Source organism: Arachis duranensis, chromosome 4 (assembly GCF_000817695.3).
Source record: "Arachis duranensis cultivar V14167 chromosome 4, aradu.V14167.gnm2.J7QH, whole genome shotgun sequence".
Classification (NCBI taxonomy): Eukaryota; Viridiplantae; Streptophyta; class Magnoliopsida; order Fabales; family Fabaceae; genus Arachis; species Arachis duranensis.
This window is the reverse complement of record NC_029775.3, coordinates 5,178,502-5,191,339: the sequence shown is the minus strand read 5'-3', so window position 1 is coordinate 5,191,339 and position 12,838 is coordinate 5,178,502. Positions and strand designations below refer to the sequence as shown.

The 12,838-nt window shown below is 39.0% G+C and overlaps 2 protein-coding genes and 2 pseudogenes across 2 annotated transcripts; 2 read left to right on the top strand and 2 right to left on the bottom strand.

Moving 5' to 3' along the window:
* LOC107482882 (dirigent protein 16-like) lies at positions 1 to 735 on the top strand (annotated as a pseudogene).
* Positions 736 to 2,689: 1,954 nt separating this feature from the next.
* Positions 2,690 to 3,705, top strand: LOC107482844 (dirigent protein 16-like). The gene is made up of 2 exons (XM_021139906.2): positions 2,690 to 2,714; positions 2,853 to 3,705. The coding sequence occupies exons 1-2, from the start codon at positions 2,690 to 2,692 to the stop codon at positions 3,656 to 3,658; spliced, it is 831 nt and encodes a 276-aa protein (XP_020995565.2). The 3' UTR covers positions 3,659 to 3,705.
* A 3,299-nt stretch (positions 3,706 to 7,004) lies between these two features.
* LOC107482883 (dirigent protein 16-like) lies at positions 7,005 to 8,013 on the bottom strand (annotated as a pseudogene).
* A 1,906-nt stretch (positions 8,014 to 9,919) lies between these two features.
* Positions 9,920 to 10,654, bottom strand: LOC107482884 (dirigent protein 16-like). The gene has a single exon (XM_016103470.3). The coding sequence runs from the start codon at positions 10,652 to 10,654 to the stop codon at positions 9,920 to 9,922; it is 735 nt and encodes a 244-aa protein (XP_015958956.1).
* Positions 10,655 to 12,838: the final 2,184 nt, after the last annotated feature.

The following is a 12,838-nucleotide window of genomic DNA, read 5'->3' as shown; positions in this document are numbered from 1 at the left end:
ATGGCAATGTTAATTACCGTTGCTAAATGGGAAGTGATTGGTGTATCTGCAATTGACCCGATTGCAACCACAGGAAAAGAAGCAATGATTGAGTTGTACATGCATGACATTCAAGGAGGAAGCAGCCCAATAGCTAGGCCGGTTACCGGCTTGCTGGGCAACATTTACAGCAGGCAAGTGCCTTTTGCGATGCCAACAGGATTCAACATCCCGCAAGGTCAGACTGTTGTCCCCAATGCCAATGGTGCTCTTCCAACTGTCAATGGAGTATTCGGAATCCCACTTGGAACCGGCTTGGCTGGTACGAGCTTTGCAGGAGACTCAGGCAACAATAACAACCAGAATAATGCCCAGTTGCAGTTATGACCTGATGGTTTGGGACTTGGTTTCGGCACAATCACTATAATTGATGATGTTTTAACGGCTCAACCAGAGCTGGAGTCTCAAATAGTTGGGAAAGCTCAAGAAGTGCATGTGGCGAGTTTGGCAGATCGGAGTAGACAGATGATGACATTTACCGCCTTGTTCGAAGGAAGGGAGTATGGAGACAGCCTTAACTTCTATGGCCTGTACAAGATAGAGAGCGCCATGTCGCAGTTATCAGTGATCGGGGGCACAGGGAAGTTCAAGAACGCAAGCGGTTTTGCAGAGCTCAGAGCTCTTATCCCCCCTGGACAGGTTTCCACTGATGGAGCAGAGACATTGCTAAGGATCACTGTCCATTTGAACTACTAAAACAATGATGTCAAGAATATAAGAACAACTGGGTGCTGTTTGATTGTAGATGACTGTGAGATTGGTCTTGTATTTTGTCAGTTTATTGCAGAAAGTATCAGAAATCTTCATTATAACCCCAAGAACCATATGGTGATTTGTTTTCTTTTCTTCTTTTTCAATTTGGCAACCTGTGACTTGGAAAGAACATAGTCACAATAATCAACATAGTCACAATCTAGGTACAATTAAATTACAAAACAAAACAGTAAAACATAACACACAAAATCAGTAAAGAACCAGAGCTAATCATTAATCAGTAAAAAACTAGAGCTAATCACAAGACATTTATTAATCAATAAAATCACAACACACAAAACCATAACTAATCACAGAAACAGAGCACTTAAAGGTAAAAAAAATGAAGAAGAAGTGAACAAGTGAATAACAAGTGATCAAGACATTCATTGACCTTCAAAGATGACGCCGACAGACCCTTGATTGACGGAAGAGGCTGACCTGACGATAGCAAGAAGATGAAGAGAGCAGGGGATGCATCGAGAGCTTGCGGAAGAAGAGAGCAGGGGTTGGAGGCTTAAGGGCAGTGCCCACATGGACAAACGGTGACCGAGCTTGACGGATGGATGGTGACAGTGGATCGACGGACCGGTGGTGGCAGCAGCTACGATTAAAGAAGGGGGAATGATATGGTTCAAAGTTCTGCAACTTGAGAGAGCAGTGGTTACACAGACTGACGGTGGCAGTCACTCGATGGACAGGCCTCTCCACTACCAATCATGGTCTCCTAGGGTTTGTATTTGGGTTGGGAGAAGAGTGAGAGATTAGCTGCATGGAATCACTTTCAAACCATTCTATTTCAGTGAAGCCCAAAAATGATGTAGTTTTTGGTTTCTAAAGTGGGACAGATCGACCCATGTCCATTCCCTAATGCAACATGGAGTGAAACCTGAAAAACGACATAGTTTTAGGTTTTTAAAGTGGGACAGATCGATCCCTGTCCATTTTCTAATGGCCAATGTGAAACTTAATAAAGTGTTAACCTCCACATCAACAATGTTAACTGACACGTAGAATTTTTGTCTGTTTTGGTCAGGACAGATGACGGAAGGACCGCGACGTCTCACAAAAGTATGGGACAGGGATCGATTTGTCCTTTTTTTTTGGACAAAGGTTGCAATATCCATAAAAAAAAAGGATAAGGACCGAATTGGGTGTTCACTCCAAACTAAATGACCAAAATGAATTATTATAGAGTTAAGTTCTAAGTACCATTTTAAGTCAATTAAAATTTGAAGATTTTAATTGAGACAAATATAGAATTCGAGAGGCCAAATTAAATTTTTATTACAAAAACATAATTACATTATTTTTAAGTATATCCTTAGTAAATAGGATTATTTCAAAATAATAACAAGTTTTGAGTAATTCAAAGAAAATTTAAATAAAATAAAATTTAATATAATTTGGGAACATTAATCGTTCACATGAAAATACTATACTAATATTGTAATTACAATAATTGAAAGAGAGATGTCAGTTTTATTAATATTAGCTAAGATTTTAGATATTTTATTTTTATATTATTAAAATTTATGCTTTAAGATTTAAAATTTTGAATTAGTACAAAAATATCTATTGGTTATTGATCAGGTATTAACAAAAAATAATAAATTTTATTAATAATGTGATATTGCTCTTAATTGAAAATACCATTATTGTACTTTTCTCTTTAGATTTTCAACGATAATAGTGTCACTTGACTTTGGTTTAGTTGTACCTCACCATCTAAATCCATTTTCTGAATTCTAGAACATCTAGCGATAGAAAAACATTAAGGGATTGAGTGGTTAAATGAAATTACTTTTTTTCGCTATGCATTTTCACGAAGAACCTGATTTCATTTCATTACAAATATTCTCTTTCATAAACACCTAAAAAATGCCACTAGATAAGGATGTGGCTCATTTCAACTAATCAACGTTCTTACTAAATTCAACCACTTCATGAAATCATCTTTCTCACAACCACTCCAAAACTCACCCATGCATTCTCTACTATATAATACCAAGGTTTTGTATTCAATTGCACTCAACAAGAAAGGACTCTCTACTAAATAGAAGAAGTAGCAAAATCTACATCTGAAATACTTGGAAACAAGATGTTGATAAGATCATTATTTATAGCTTCAATGGCAATGTTAATTACCGTTGCTCAATGGAAAGTGATTTGTGTATCCGCAATTGACCCAATTGCAGCCACAAGAAAAGAAATAAAGATTGAGTTGTACATGCATGACATTCAAGGCGGAAGCAACCCAATAGCTAGGCTGGTTACCGTCTTGCTGGGCAACATTTACAGCGGGCAAGTGCCTTTTGCGATGCCAATAGGATTCAACATCCCGCAAGGTCAGACTGCTGTCCCCAATGCCAATGGTGCTCTTCCAACTGTCAACGGAGTATTCGGGATCCCACTTGGAACCGGCTTGGCTGGTACGGGCTTTGCAGGAGACTCAAGCAACAATAACAACCAGAATAATGCTCAGTTGCAGTTAGGACCTGATGGTTTGGGACTTGGTTTTGGCACAATCACTGTAATTGATGATGTTTTAACGGCTCAACCAGAGCTGGGGTCACAAATAGTTGGGAAAGCTCAAGGAGTGTATGTGGCGAGTTCGGCAGATGGGAGTAGACAAATGATTACATTTACCGCCTTGTTCGAAGGAGGGGAGTATGGAGACAGCCTTAACTTCTATGGCCTGTACAAGATAGGGAGCGCCATGTCGCAGTTATCAGTGATCGGGGGCACAGGGAAGTTCAAGAACGCAAGCGGTTTTGCAGAGCTCAGAGCTCTTATCCCCCCAGGACAAGTTTCCACTGATGGAGCAGAGACATTGCTAAGGATCACTGTCCATTTGAACTACTAAAACTATGATGTCAAGAATATAAGAACAACTGGGTGCTGTTTGATTGTAGATGACTGTGAGATTGCTCTTGTATTTTGTCAGTTTGTTGCAGAATGTATCAGAAATCTTCATTGTAACCCTAAGAACCATGTGGTGATTTGTTTTCTTTTCTTCTTTTCAATTTGGCAACCTGTGACTTGGAAAGAACATAGTCACAATAATCAACATAGTCACAATCTAGGTACAATTAAATTACAAAATAAAACAGTAAAACATAACACACAAAATCAGTAAAGAACCAGAGCTAATCACTAATTAGTAAAGAATTAGAGCTAATCATAAGACATTCATTAATCAATAAAATCACAACACACAAAACCATAACTAATCATAGAAACAGAGCACAAAAATGTAAAAAAAATGAAGAAGACCTGAACAAGTGAAGACAAGTGATCAAGACATTCACTGACCTTCGAAGATGATGCCGACAGACCCTTGATTGACGGAAGAGGCCGACCTGACGATAGCGAGAGGATGAAGAGAGCAGGGGATGCACCAAGTGCTCGTGGAAGAAGAGAACAGGGGTTGGAGGCTTAAGGGCAGTAGCTACATGGACAAACGGTGACCGAGCTCAACGAATGGATGGTGACAGTGGATCGACGGACCGGTGGTGGTAGCAGCTACGGTTAGAGAAGGGGGAATGATATGGTTCAAAGTTCTGTAGCTTGAGAGAGCAGTGGTTACACAGACAGACGGTGGCAGTCACTCGATGGACAGGCGACGTCAGTGGCTCGAAGAGAGGCTAGGGTTGGAGAAGGGGGATTTAGAGTCCTGCACTTCTGGTGGAGGCTGAGAGGAATGAGAGTGAGAGTGAGAGTGAGAGACATTAGGCTCAGTAAGCCAAATTTGCCCAAAACGACAACGCTTTCTTTAAACCTACCGAAAAGTTCCCTATTGGTTTTTGAAACAATGTTTCAGGAGGCTAACCAGACCGTGCGGTTCACAGTTAGACTGGTCAAACTGGTCGATCCGGTCTGGTTTCTCAGAATCGTGCTTTTTGAGTCGGAATTTACTTTTAGCGACGGTTTTGTGCGCACTGGAAAAAAGTTAGCACCCGAAAACCTTAGAACCTATTTGTGGTAAAAGTAATTTGTACCTAGGTAATTGTAATAAAAAAATATTGGCCATTCATTCTTGATTTATTCCTTTAAAAATAAATCTCATCCACTCATTATTTTACCATGCAGTAAAAAAGTTAATTCGAAGCGAACTTCTGACTAGTATTCCACAAATACCTCCTAGAGACCCTGAATCCTCTTGCTTGTTTCCCTAGCAACACGCCCCCCTCTCTCTCTCTCTCTCACTCATATAGTCGAGATTATCTTTGCTATTTACCCCCTCTTTGCAGTGTTTTAACCCCAAGTAACTTGCCGTGGTAAACTGCAGATAAACACGTCATTATGAGGCTGGGTGTGCTTCATTGGAATCACTCCCCTTCTCTCTTTTTTCAGCCTATTCTCTTCTTATTTTCCAGCCTTTTATCGCATTAAATTAAGCCAAACTTCAGCATTTTATTTAAAAAGAGAAGGGTCTTCCGAGAATGACGGTTGCACTCTTGTGCTCGTCCATTTCCAGAACCACAAAATCTGTGGGGAAAGCAAAGGGTCCAACCCAGTTATCTATAGATTATTAAGTAAAAATTTGACAACATATTAGGCAAAAAGAGAGAGATAACTGGGTTGGACCCTTTGCTTTCCCCACAGATTTTGTGGTTCTGGAAATAGACGAGCGCAAGAGTACAACCCTCATTCTCGGAAGACCCTTCTCTTTTTAAATAAAATGCTGAAGTTTGGCCTAATTTAATGCGGTAAAAGGCTAGAAAATAAGAAGAGAATAGGCTGGAAAAAGAGAGAAGGGGAGTGATTCCAATGAAGCACACCCAGCCTCATAATGACGTGTTTATCTGCAGTTTACCACGGCTAGTTACTTGGGGTTAAAACACTGCAAAGAGGGGGTAAATAGCAAAGATAATCTCGATTATATGAGTGAGAGAGAGAGGGGCATGTTGCTTGGGAAACAAGCAAGAGGATTCGGGGTCTCTAGGAGGCATTTGTGGAATACTAGTCAGAAGTTCGCTTCGGATTAACTTTTTTCCTGCATGGTAAAATAATGAGTGGCTGAGATTTATTTTTAAAGGAATAAATCAAGAATGAATGGCCAATATTATTTTTTTATTACAATTACCTAGGTAGAAATTACTTTTACCACATATAGGTTCTAAGGTTTTCGGGTGCTAACTTTTTTCCAGCGTGCACAAAACCGTCGCTAAAAGTAAATTCCGACTCAAAAAGCACGATTCTGAGAAACCAGACCGGATTGACCAGTTTGACCAGTCTAATTCTGAACCGCACGATCTGGTTAGCCTCCTGAAACATTGTTTCAAAAACCAATGGGGAACTTTCGGTAGGTTTGAAGAAAACGTTGTCGTTTTGGGCAAATTTGGCTTACTGAGCCTAATGTCTCTCACTCTCACTCTCACTCTCATTCCTCTCAGCCTCCACCAGAAGTGCAGGACTCTAAATCCCCCTTCTCCAACCCTAGCCTTTCTTCGAGCCACTGCCGCCGCCTGTCCATCGAGTGACTGCCACCGTCTGTCTGTGTAACCACTGCTCTCTCAAGCTGTAGAACTTTGACCCATATCATTCCCCCTTCTCTAACCGTAGCTGCTGCCACCATCGGTCCGTCGATCCACTGTCACCATCCATCTGTCGAGCTCGGTCACCGTTTGTCCACGTAGCCACTGCCCTTAAGCCTCCAACCTCTGCGCTCTTCTTCCGTGAGCTCTCGGTGCATCCCCTACTCTCTTCATCTTCTCGCTATCGTCAGGTCGGCCTCTTCCGTCAATCAAGGGTCTGTTGGCGTCATCTTCGAAGGTCAATGAATGTCTTGATCACTTGTTCTTCACTTGTTCAATTCTTAATCATTTTTTTTACTTTTTTGTGATTTGTTTCTGTGATTAGTTATGGTTTTGTGTGTTGTGATTTTATTGATTAATGAATGTCTTGTGATTAGCTCTAATTCTTTAATGATTAGTGATTAGCTCTGGTTCTTTACTGATTTTGTGTGTTATGTTTTTCTGTTTTGTTTTGTAATTTAATTGTACCTAGATTGTGACTATGTTCTTTCCCAATTCACAGGTTGCTAAATTGAAAAAGAAGAAAAGAAAACAAATTACCATATGGTTCTTGGGGTTACAATGAAGATTTCTGATACATTCTGCAACAAATTGACGAAATACAAGACCAATCTCACAGTCATCTACAATCAAACAGCACCCAGTTGTTCTTATATTCTTGACATTATAGTTTTAGTAGTTCAAATGGATAGTGATCCTTAGCAATGTCTCTGCCCCATCAGTGGAAACCTGTCCCGGGGGGATAAGAGCTCTGAGCTCTGCAAAACCGCTTGTGTTCTTGAACTTCCATGTGCCCCCGATCACTGATATCTGCGACATGGCGCTCCGTATCTTGTACAGGCCATAGAAGTTAAGGCTGTCTCCATACTCCCCTCCTTCGAACAAGGCGGTAAATGTCATCATCTATCTACTCCCATCTGCCGAACTCGCCACGTACACTCCTTGAGCTTTCCCAACTATTTGTGACCCCAGCTCTGGTTGAGCCGTTGAAACATCATCAATTACAGTGATTGTGCCGAAACCAAGTCCCAAACCATCAGGTCCTAACTGCAACTGGGCATTATTCTGGTTGTTATTATTGCCTGAGTCTTCTGCAAAGCTCGTACCAGCCAAGCCGGTTCTAAGTGGGATCCCGAATACTCCATTGACAGTTGGAAGAGCACCATTGGCATTGGGGACAGCAGTCTGACCTTGCGGGATGTTGAATCCTATTAGCATCGCAAAAGGCACTTGCCTGCTGTAAATGTTGCCCAGCAAGCTGGTAACCAGCCTAGTTGTTGGGCTGCTTCCTCCTTGAATGTCATGCATGTACAACTCAATCATTGCTTCTTTTCCTGTGGCTGCAATCGGGTCAATTGCGGATACACCAATCACTTCCCATTGAGCAACAGTAATTAACATTGCCATTGAAGCTGTAAATAATGATCTTATCAACATCTTGTTTCCAAGTATTTCAGATGTAGATTTTGCAACTTCTTCTATTTAGTAGAGAGTCCTTTTTTGTTGAGTGCAATTGAATACAAAACCTTTGTATTATATAGTAGAGAATGCATGGGTGAGTTTTGGAGTGGTTGTGAGAAAGGGGATTTCATGAAGTGGTTGAATTTAGTAAGAACGTTGATTAGTTGAAATGAGCCACATCCTTATCTAGTGGCATTTTTGAGGTGTTTATGAAAGAGAATATTTGTGATGAAATGAAATCAGGTTCTTCGTGAAATGCATAGCGAAAAAAAGTAATTTCATTTAACCACTCAATCCCTTAATGTTTTTTTATCGCTAGATGTTCTACGATTCAGAAAATGGATTTAGATGGTGAGGTACAACTAAACCAAAGTCTAGTGACACTATTATCGTTGAAAATCTAAAGAGAAAAGTACAATAATGGTATTTTCAATTAAGAGCAATATCACATTATTAATAAAATTTATTATTTTTTGTTAATACCTGATCAATAACCAATAGATATTTTTGTACTAATTCAAAATTTTAAATCTTAAAGCATAAATTTTAATAATATAAAAATAAAATATCTAAAATATTAACTAATATTAATAAAACTGACATCTCTCTTTCAATTATTGTAATTACAATATTAGTATAGTATTTTCATGTGAACGGTCAATGTTCCCAAATTATATTAAATTTTATTTTATTTAAATTTTCTTTGAATTACTCAAAACTTGTTATTGTTTTGAAATAATCCTATTTACTAAGGATATACTTAAAAATAATGTAATTATGTTTTGTAATAAAAATTTAATTTGGCCTCTCAAATTCTATATTTGTCTTAATTAAAATCTTTTAATTGACTTAAAATGGTACTTAGAACTTAACTCTATAATAATTCATTTTGGTCATTTAGTTTGGAGTGAACACCCAATTCGGTCCTTATCCTTTTTTATGGATATTGCAACCTTTGTAAAAAAAAAAATATGAACAAATCGGTCCCTGTCCCATACTTTCGTGAGACCTCGCGGTCCTTCCGTCATCTGTCCTGACTAAAACAGACAAAAATTCTACGTGTCAGTTAACGTTATTGATGTGGAGGTTAACACTTTGTTAAGTTTCACGTTGGCCATTAGAAAATGGATAGGGATCAATCTGTCCCGCTTTAGAAACCTAAAACTATGTTGTTTTTTAGGTTTCACTCCACGTTGCATTAGGGAATGGACATGGGTCGATCTGTCCTGCTTTAGAAACCAAAAACTACATCGTTTTTGGTCTTCACTGAAATAGAATGGTTTGAAAGTGATTCCATGCAGCTAATCTCTCACTCTTCTCCTAACCCAAATACAAACCCTAGGAGACCATGATTGGTAGTGGAGAGGCCTGTCCATCGAGTGACTGCCACCGTTCGTCTGTGTAACCACTGCTCTCTCAAGCTGCAGAACTTTGAACCATATCATTCCCCCTTCTCTAATCGTAGCTGCTACCACCACCGGTCTGTCGATCCACTGTCACCATCCATCCGTCGAGCTCGGTCACCGTTGGTCCATGTAGCCACTGCCCTTAAGCCTCCAACCCCTGCTTTCTTCTTCTGCGAGCTCTCGGTGCATCCCCTGCTCTCTTCATCTTCTCGCTATGGTCAAGTGGGCCTCTTCCGTCAATCAAGGGTCTGTCGGCGTCATCTTCGAAGGTCAGTGAATGTCTTGATCACTTGTTCTTCACTTGTTCAGTTCTTCTTCATTTTTTTTACTTTTTTGTGCTCTGTTTTTGTGATTAGATATGGTTTTGTGTGTTGTGATTTTATTGATTAATGAATGTCTTGTGATTAGCTCTAGTTCTTTACTGATTAGTGATTAGCTCTGGTTCTTTACTGATTTTGTGTGTTATGTTTTACTGTTTTGTTTTGTAATTTAATTGTACCTAGATTGTGACTATGTTGATTATTGTGACTATGTTCTTTCCAAGTCACAGGTTGCCAAATTGAAAAAGAAGAAAAGAAAACAAATCACCATATGGTTCTTGGGGTTACAATGAAGATTTCTGATACATTCTGCAACAAACTGACAAAATACAAGAGCAATCTCACAGTCATCTACAATCAAACAGCACCCAGTTGTTCTTATATTCTTGAAATCATAGTTTTAGTAGTTCAAATAGACAGTGATCCTTAGCAATGTCTCTGCTCCATTAGTGGAAACCTGTCCTGGGGGGATAAGAGCTCTGAGTTCTGCAAAACCGTTTGCGTTCTTGAACTTCCCTGTGCCCCCGATCACTGATAACTGCGACACGGCGCTCCCTATCTTGTGCAGGCCATAGAAGTTAAGGCTGTCTCCATACTCCCCTCCTTCGAACAAGGCAGTAAATGTCATCATTTGTCTACTCCCATCTGCCAAACTCGCCACGTACACTCCTTTAGCTTTCCCAACTATTTGTGACCCCAGCTCTGGTTGAGCCATTAAAACATCATCAATTACAATGATTGTGCCGAAACCAAGTCCTAAACCATCAGGTCCTAACTGCAACTTGGCATTATTCTGGTTCTTATTATTGCCTGAGTCTCCTGCAAAGCTCGTACCAGCCAAGCCGGTTCCAAGTGGGATCCCGAATACTCCGTTGACAGTTGGAAGAGCACCATTGGCATTGGAGACAGCAGTCTGACCTTGCGGGATGTTGAATCCTGTTGGCATCACAAAAGGCACTTGCCCGCTGTAAATGTTGCCCAGCAAGCCGATAACTGGCCTAGCTGTTGGGCTACTTCCTCCTTGAATGTCATGCATGTACAACTCAATCATTGCTTCTTTTCCTGTGGCTGCAATCGGGTCAATTGCGGATACACCAATCACTTCCCATTGAGCAACGGTAATTAACATTGCCATTGATGCTGTAAATAATTATCTTATCAACATCTTGTTTTCAAGTATTTCAGATGTAGATTTTGCTACTTCTTCTATTTAGTAGAGAGTCCTTTTTTGTTTAGTGCAATTGAATACAAAACCTTGGTATTATATAATAGAGAATGCATGGGTGAGTTTTGGAGTGGTTGGGAGAAAGGGGATTTAATGAAGTAGTTGAATTGAGTACGAACGTTGATTAGTTGAAATGAGCCATATCCTTATCTAGTGGCATTTTGGAGGTGTTTATGAAAGAGAATATTTGTGATTAAATGAAGTCAGGTTCTTCGTGAAAATGCATAGCGAAAAAAAGTAATTTCATTTAACCACTCAATCCCTTAATGTTTTTCTATCGCTAGATGTTCTACGATTCAAAAAATCGATTTAGATGGTGAGGTACAACTAAACCAAAGTCTAGTGACACTATTATCGTTCAAAATCTAAAGAGAAAAGTATGATAATGGTATTTTCAATTAAGAGCAATATCACATTATTAATAAAATTTATTATTTTTTGTTAATACTTGATCAATAACCAAGAGATATTTTTGTACTAATTCAAAATTTTAAATCTTAAAGCATAAATTTTAATAATATAAAAATAAAATATCTAAAATCTTAACTAATATTAATAAAACTGACATCTCTCTTTCAATTATTGTAATTACAATATTAGTATAGTATTTTCATGTGAACGGTTAATGTTCCCAAATTATATTAAATTTTATTTTATTTAAATTTTCTTTGAATTACTCAAAACTTGTTATTGTTTTGAAATAATCCCATTTACTAAGGATATACTTAAAAGTAATGTAATTATGTTTTTGTAATAAAAATTTAATTTGGCCTCTCAAATTCTATATTTGTCTTAATTAAAATCTTCAAATTTTAATTGACTTAAAATGGTACTTAGAACTTAACTCTATAATAATTCATTTTGGTCATTTAGTTTGGAGTGAACACCCAATTCGGTCCTTATCCTTTTTTATGGATATTGCAACCTTTGTCCAAAAAAAATGGACAAATCGGTCCCTGTCCCATACTTTCGTGAGACGTCGCGGTCCTTCCGTCATCTGTCCTGACCAAAACAGACAAAAATTCTACGTGTCAGTTAACGTTGTTGATGTGGAGGTTAACACTTTGTTAAGTTTCACGTTGGCCATTAGAAAATGGACAAGGATCGATCTGTCCCGCTTTAGAAACCTAAAACTATGTCATTTTTTAGTTTTCACTCCACGTTGCATTAGGGAAAGGACATGGGTCGATCTGTCCCGCTTTAGAAACCAAAAACAACATCGTTTTTGGTCTTCACTGAAATAGAATGGTTTGAAAGTGATTCCATGCAGCTAATCTCTCACTCTTCTCCCAACCCAAATACAAACCCTAGGAGACCATGATTGGTAGTGGAGAGGCCTGTCCATCGAGTGACTGCCACCGTCAGTCTGTGTAACCGCTGCTCTCTCAAGCTGCAGAACTTTGAACCATATCATTCCCCCTTCTCTAACTGTAGCTGCTCCCAACACCGGTCTGTCGATCCACTGTCACCATCCATCCGTCGAGCTTGGTCACCGTTTGTCCATGTAGCCACTGCCCTTAAGCCTCCAACCCCTGCTCTCTTCTTCTGCGAGCTCTCGGTGCATCCCTTGCTTTCTTCATCTTCTCGCTATGGTTAAGTCGGCCTCTTCCGTCAATCAAGGGTCTGTCGGCGTCATCTTCGAAGGTCAGTGAATGTCTTGATCACTTGTTCTTCACTTGTTCAGTTCTTCTTCATTTTTTTACTTTTTTGTGCTCTGTTTTTGTGATTAGATATGGTTTTGTGTGTTGTCATTTTATTGATTAATGAATGTCTTGTGATTAGCTCTAGTTCTTTACTGATTAGTGATTAGCTCTGGTTCTTTACTAATTTTGTGTGTTATGTGTTACTGTTTTGTTTTGTAATTTAATTGTACCTAGATTGTGACTATGTTGATTATTGTGTCTATGTTCTTTCCAAGTCACAGGTTGCCAAATTGAAAAAGAAGAAAAGAAAACAAATCACCATATGGTTCTTGGGGTTACAATGAAGATTTCTGATACATTCTGCAACAAACTGACAAAATAAAAGAGCAATCTCACAGTCATCTACAATCAAACAGCACCTAGTTATTCTTATATTCTTGACATCATAGTT

What these genes read in the sequence shown, in the direction of transcription:
- LOC107482844 (XM_021139906.2), top strand. Translation starts at nt 2,690, where the DNA reads ATGTGGCTCATTTCAACTAATCAAC. An exon ending in GCTCATTTCAACTAATCAAC is followed by an intron (nt 2,715 to 2,852) that starts GTTCTTACTAAA and finishes TCTACTAAATAG; the next exon opens with AAGAAGTAGCAAAATCTACA.
- LOC107482884 (XM_016103470.3), bottom strand. Translation starts at nt 10,654, where the DNA reads ATGGCAATGTTAATTACCGTTGCTCAATGGGAAGTGATTGGTGTATCC.